Source organism: Rhea americana, unplaced genomic scaffold (genome assembly GCF_003343005.1).
Source record: "Rhea americana isolate MKP2758 unplaced genomic scaffold, rheAme1 scaffold_45, whole genome shotgun sequence".
Classification (NCBI taxonomy): Eukaryota; Metazoa; Chordata; class Aves; order Rheiformes; family Rheidae; genus Rhea; species Rhea americana.
In genome coordinates this window covers 1,898,168-1,905,321 of record NW_028186590.1, presented here as the reverse complement: position 1 = coordinate 1,905,321, position 7,154 = coordinate 1,898,168, and the positions used below count along the sequence as shown (strand labels likewise).

Genomic DNA, 7,154 nt, shown 5'->3' with positions numbered 1-7,154 from the left:
AACAGACTTCTTGAAGAAAGAGTGATCGAAAGGTTCATACAATCATGAAATAAAAAATCCACAATCATTTATGGATTTATCCTTTTAATATAGGGAAATAACATTTTATTATTACGAGGCACCATAAAATGTAAACACAATCACTGTCATAAACCTGGATATCTCTGCAAGGAAAAATATATCTGTTCACAYTGAGTTACCTTGTATACATATTGTGCCACTAGTTCCCAGCATTAACACTGTGTACATGCCTCATAAACCAGACTGGATGTCTTATCACAGGAAACTCAAATGGATCAAATGCTCTTTTTTTTTTTTTTTTTTTTTAAAAAAAAAAGAATAAACTATTAATTTGTAGAACTACAGTAACATCCAGGTTTATCTTTCTTTCAATAATTATGTTCCCTGTTATGCACACCATAATAACATCACAGTGAAATGTATGATGAAACAAAATTTGTTTGATACACTAGAAAACATTGCTCAGTGATACATTTACATTCTATTTATATATGATTAAACATTTGTTCATACAGTACCTTCTACAGGATTACTGGGTAATTTGGGTGGAGGCAGGGTTTATTTTTAGATATTACTAACATGATAGCTACATCCCTTATATGCAGACATTTGATCTACAATTTTGAGGGAAAATTCAATATGRGATTAAGCAGCTTCTTAAATACATGGTCTATGAAATCATGTGCATTGTAGTATGAAAAAGCTGCCAATGATATATAAATGTATTCTTGATCTGCTTTTCACTACATCAAATTTAAATCAATATAGACCACAACACGGTCAGTCAGTTATAGTCTTAATCTGAAGAGCTGGGGAAAAAGAAAAATATGTACATGGAGAGAACAGGGAAAGTAAATGCATTTGAACAGGAATGTTAGGTGGCTGTTCTGGGTGAAACTTGTATTGCAACGTTCATTTCCACAGTTGTGTGCTGAGAGTCTGGCCAGAGGAGCTTCCAGTCCATCCTGCCACTGTGCTGGGGGGCTGGCCAAAGCCCATCACGTTGCTGGAACTGCTGAGGGTCATTCCAGCCATTTGCTGATTCATCTGTGAAGCAAGCACACACGCTTCCAGTTAACACTGATGTTGGAAAACATCACTATTAGCTGTAAAGCAGCAATACTTTCTAAATTAGCAACCCAGTTAAAATGTTTTCCTAAAACTAGTATTTCTGATTAAACAAAAATATTTCCTCAAAATAAGTTTCTAAATATTTTTCAAGACACCGGCTCTTCTAGGACCAAGATGACCAAGTGATCATCATTACACACATCAGTTGACTAGCTGCAGCAAAGTGTTTGAAAGATGACAAGTCTGTACAAACATTTTACTAGTGAATCTACAAAAGATGTGACAAAAGGATGTGTCTGATGTTTTTCAAATAATAAGACTTTTCAAATTTTCAATTCCAGTAATATTTCTTTGGAGATCTCAAAATCTTTATCAAAACTTAATAAATTGTCCACTTATCATYAAAGAACAAGACATTTTAGAACTTCAGTATTATCTAAAAATAAGCATTTTTGCTAAAGACTAAAATTTACTCAGATACTGTATTTCTTTAAAATAGAAGTGAAATTATTCATATTAAATTAAAAAAAAATACATCTAGTTAAAGATTTAAGAAATTGATGAGTTCAAAATTCAGGTTATTCCTTTTTAGGAAGGTTTAAAAAATACTTCTACTGTCTCCAAATACTAATCATTCATTTTAATTTTCAGTGCTCTATGTAAAAATGTTCTTAAAATAACAGCTCCTCAGTACCTTTCCAGTACTACACACTTGCTGGCAAGCCAAAAGCCTAGGCACAGTAAAACATACACAGAGTAAAGATATCCCCTCTCTAGTGTTAGAGAGCAGAAGAGCATTTGGTGAAATTAAAAATCAGTTTATGAACAGGAATATTGGATTAGGAACATTATAAGCAAATTAGAGATAACATTAGGTRAAAGTCAGAGTTCATGTAAACAAGACTAACAATACCAGATTTCAAAATGAAATTGCAAATCACTGGTGAAAATAAGTTGTTAAATGAATTGCAAACTAGTATTTCAGGGTAAAATTCAGTACTGTGCGCTTCCACGGGTGTATCCGCAAAAACCATGAAAATTGAAGAAAGCAGATGAAAATTCTRTTTTAGAGTTCATATAAGTCTTTTTAAAGTTAGATATATAAAAAAGTTGTTAATATTAATTCTACATTTTTTTTTCCTTCTGACATTTTGAAATTCTCTTTTTAAAAATTATAAAACTAGATGACTTCTGAAAGCAGGATGACAGACCCTATATTCAAATAGGGGCTATTTTATCCGTTTAAGAAATGCTGCTTACTTTCATAAATGTTCACAATGCAGAACTGAACAGAATAGTAAAAATTAACATAATTAAATCCARATAAGCCTTTTAATTAAATCTAAATAATCCTTTAAGGTTCACTTCGTAGAGTACTGCAGTAAGCAGCATATAATTACTATATGATTTTTCTAATTCAAAGAATATTACAGAAAATTTAGTTKCTATCATCCATAATGAACTCTTCAATGGAACCATTCAAAATAAGAGACATCATTTAAAATAATGTCTCAAAAATCTGATTTCAAGATGTTCTATTGAGTAAAGTACAAATATAGTACTAATTGCATATTAACACATTTAGATAACCCTTTAAATATGTTTTAAAAAATAAAAAACAGCATAGGAACACTACAGATAATTTGCTTATATTAATCTATTATTCATTTACAGGAGATAAATGTGCACATTCCTCTGAAATTTATCTTGAAGCTTGTTGAAAGTATTAATTGTTAATGACTAACCTTTAGTAATTAAATTCTGCTTTTAGTTGTAACACTGTATTTACAGTATTCAGTACTGCATAACTGCATCTAAGCCAGTTTCTTCCTGGCTTGTTCAGATGTCAGGATGAGACCAGCTACCTCAGCACAGAYCTGAGTTTGGTCTGTCTATATAAATACAGAATAAAATTTACCAATTCATTATCTTTAAATTAAACTCTTCTCTGTTCCCCTCCCATCCCCGCTGCATACCTGAACAATTCATAGTCCAACAATCTGTAACTAAACCCTGCTGCAACTTTCTTCTTACAACCAAACATTTAGTATCTGAAAAGCAGCATCCTTTTTAAAGCATTTGTATTTGGGAATAGTAAGTCTTTACCTGAGAGAGATTCCATTGAGCTTGTTGATTTTGTTGCAAACCGTACTTATTTTGTGGCGTGACCATTTGTCCCACCATTCCTCCTTGAGGTCCAACGACGTTTTGAGGAAGTCCCATCACACCAGTTTGTGCAGTACCAGTAAATCCATTGGGCATTCCCATTCCTACCATCACACCTGTGTTCTGTCCCATGACTGGCACCGATTGTCCCATCATGTTTCCCATCATTCCAGTTGCTGCAGGCACAGGAACTCCCATGGCTGGAAAACCTTGAAAATGAGTTGACTGCTGTGTGGTAAATGGTATAGAAGACGATCCCATGAACATACCTGTATCAGGAAGAGGAAGATTACAGCAAAAGTGTTTTGTGATACCCTCCCTCATCCCCTTAAGCTTAAAGTATACACCAAAGCAATTCTAAAGCATAATTTTGTCCAGTTATATCCATCATCTGGCAAAACTAAGAAATTGCTTAAAATCTCTCAAAGGAAAGGGACTTGCTTATCATAGGTTAACTACTAAAAAAGAGTTTGACAAAACTTTTACAAACTGGAATCTTTTAATCATACTACTGGAAGTCTCTAGTTTCATATCAACATAGCTAAGATAAACACATGACAACTCCATAGTGTGCTGGCAGCCTGCTGTTTACACAGAGGAAACTTGCACGTTAAGCAATTAATTCGACAGCAGAAGCTGAATTCAGAAATATTTTCAGTAAATTGTGTGTCTGATATTTAGAACAACTGTAAATGAATTAAAATCACATACTAGTTTTTCTTTAGTCTTGGCGTTATGTTTCCATAATTTCCTCATTTTTTTTAATAAATGGCTGAAATAAAGTTTATTTCAATATATGTAAATGCAGTTTCACACTGTTAGGAAATAACAGCTGTATTRTAAATAAAGCTTAAAATAGGATATTAGATACATTAAAAACATTATTTACCTGGAGCATTTTGCTGCTGCATGGTTCCTGTGCCATACAGTGATAAGATGGAGTCTTTGGAGAGTTGTTTCTTTGCTGACTCTTCTGATTTTGTTGTTTGCTCAGTGAATAGATCAAGATCCCCAGACGTAGCAGATAAGGTGGCAGCTGTTGGTTTAGTGGAAGTGCTCTGGGAAATTAAGGTCAAAAGAGACTACTGAGTGAAACCAGCAGAAGTCATGTTACATTAAATATTTACTGCACATTCTCATTCCTGAACTAAATTAAAAGCAGTTTAGTTATCGGACTTAAAGKAAATGAATGTTTTAGAAGACGTAGTATCACCAAAAATCCATTTGTTCTGGAATGAAGACGTAGAACGAGGCTACGAAACAAGCAAAACCAAAACCCTGACCATACTCCAGTGCTTGTATGTGTAAGTTATTCAGTTCTTATGCCTACATTTTTCATCATTGGGCAGCATAAATCATGAGCTGTAGTTAGATTATGAAAAATAATTAGGAAACCAGTAAGAAGATTGTAATTCACATCTCATTAATCCTCTCATAGACAAAAGAAATTGGAGGAGCTAATACAAAAGATTCAGTGTTTTGGAATATACTACTTCAACTAAGACAATAGTATTTTCAGAGAAAAGGCAAAGTAATATTTTAGTTGATCTATTTAACATAAYTTCTTAAATACATTGTTTCTAATTGCCTTATGATTGTCTAAGTACATTTGATTTACTATGAAAGCACTGTTATCTAACATTTACTATAGTCCAGCACTGAAAAACTAAGATGCACTCAAGCCATCAGGCTTTTTATTGTCCTTGCAACAAGCATTTTATAAACAAATTACATCCATGTGTCTTTCAATTGTATTATTTTGCTACTAATACATATATAATTCCATATGGGAGCTTGCTTAGGTGACTAGGCAAYACACTGTGTTCACGTACTACTTCTGTTCTGTTACCAGTGGAATTTCCAATGCAGGAACTGTACAGGCATTGAGAAAGAGCCAGRATTACAACGCATGCCTAAGTTATGGCCGTATTTTAGTCTGGCTAAGYGATCTCCAAACSTTTAGCATACATCTACCTAATACCAGAACATATTCAAWTTTCAGTCCTTTTAAGCAAGCAATGAAAAATAACTATTCGTACTACTGCATTAAAGGGACTGGATCTGCAATCAGGCCCACCATTTTACTTTTATCCCATACCAATGTTTATGGGATGGACAAGAAGCCACTACAAAACAAGCAAATACTATAACACACCTAGATTTCTGCTTAAAGCAGCAACTTCAGAACTTTCCCTATTTTTAGTGGCAAGTTGCTGACCAATCCGCTCTATTCATACTGGATTCTACAAGCATTGCAATACAAACATGCCACATATGTTTTCAGAAAAAACAGATCTGATTGCTGAAGTGATAAAAACCCATAGAATAAAGTAGTGTTATAAATTAGAGAAAAAATAATTACAGAAATAATTATAGTACCAGCGAAACTAGTCAGAAACTATTACGAGGACCAACTGCATAATTTAGATGGTAGCTGGCTCAGGAAAGTATCTAAAACTATGGTGGAAGGGAAAGAGGAAAAGAGCAAGAACTCTGTGGCAGTGGAAAACCCTGTATTTATACAATATTCAATTCAGAACAGAGTCATTAGACCTTAGTAAACAAAAAAAAAGGTAGGATGTTGCAGTACAAATAGGAAGGTAGATTGGAGAAGACCAGAAATTGTTTTCACCTCATGTGAAACCTCTCTGGCCAACATGTAAGCTAGCAAMTTCCTTCTGTACATATTAATAAAGCTACTGCCTCAAGCTTCTTACTGACACAAATTTCTGATTGCAAAGCAAAATCAAAAAGTGTCATGACAGGGAGCAGGAGCCTTCTCAATCTGAGACGGTCATTTGTCAGGGTGRCATAACCAGTTTTTGACAATGCCAGAGCTAGACTTAGAAAAATATCCAGATAAAAGTCCATACTAAACAATAGCGTTGGTTTTTATCATATGTGCACCTATGTTTGTATAGGCTTATTACTGCGTCAGCATAAGGCAACCTCTGTACAACAGACATGCTCAGTAGACTGGAGAAATACATTCAAGTAGTGGAAGTACCAGAGATAAGAGAGAAACACTTATCTGAGATGAACCACAGTTTAGAGTGTCTCCAGATCTGTGAAATACTCACCTATAAGTGCTTTAGTGAAATTAAAAGAAATCACTGCATTCATATACAGAAGGGAGAGCTGAGGACCTGGGGACTGGTCAGCTCCTACTATGATTATGTCATGAGATTAAATGTTCATTTAATGTCTGTTCATTCAGTTCCTTTTTGGAAGATTCTGAAAGAGCCAAAGGCACTGAACAAGCACTCCCTCAAGTGATCATCAGCTACAAAATAGAAGGTAACACAAAACATGGCAAGAAAATGGCAGGCAGCATTCAAGTAAAAATTAAAAACCAAAAAAAACCCAAACCCCCAAACCTCCCACACCTTTGACATGATTTTCACACATTAACATCCTCATGTTATCCAAGACCTCCATAAAAGCATGCCTTTAAGAAGCACTGCGGGCACTGTTCTCAAACAGTCATTACGGCAAAACGGAACGCGCTGCAGGTGGTCGGGGAATAGTACTCAYGAGCTGCATGGYGACATTAGTGTAGTGGAATTTCTAAGAACTATTTGCTAGTTATCTGAAAAATGGTTCCTATTTGAGCAGGAATARCTTGTCATTGCTACCTTACGTATTACCTGTAAGCGGTAATACCTAAACAAAGGAAATTTTCACTGTGAAATAKTGKTCAGATGTATCAGGCCCACAAATATTGTAGCTGAATCCATCACTTTACACTTACCATCTGACAGCACAATTACACATGGCTGACAAACRGAAGTTTAAAGTAATATCTGAGACTAAAATCAGAATATTTTGATTTTGATTTAAATTCCCAACACACTGCAAAATAGTGGATAAAGATCATGGCATTCTTGATATTAAAG

The 7,154-nt window shown here is 34.5% G+C and overlaps 1 protein-coding gene across 1 annotated transcript in view; it reads right to left on the bottom strand.

Annotated features, from left to right (window-relative positions):
* Positions 1-67: 67 nt before the first annotated feature.
* Positions 68-7,154, bottom strand: part of SMAP1 (small ArfGAP 1) — a 106,302-nt gene continuing 99,215 nt past the window's right edge. Inside the window, exons 9-11 of the mRNA XM_085316040.1 lie at positions 4,148-4,316; positions 3,199-3,527; positions 68-1,068 (exon numbers count right to left, since the gene is read on the bottom strand). Coding sequence (XP_085172166.1) covers positions 934-1,068; positions 3,199-3,527; positions 4,148-4,316 — 633 coding nt within the window. The 3' untranslated portion in view covers positions 68-933. The remainder of the gene's footprint in view (positions 1,069-3,198; positions 3,528-4,147; positions 4,317-7,154) is intronic.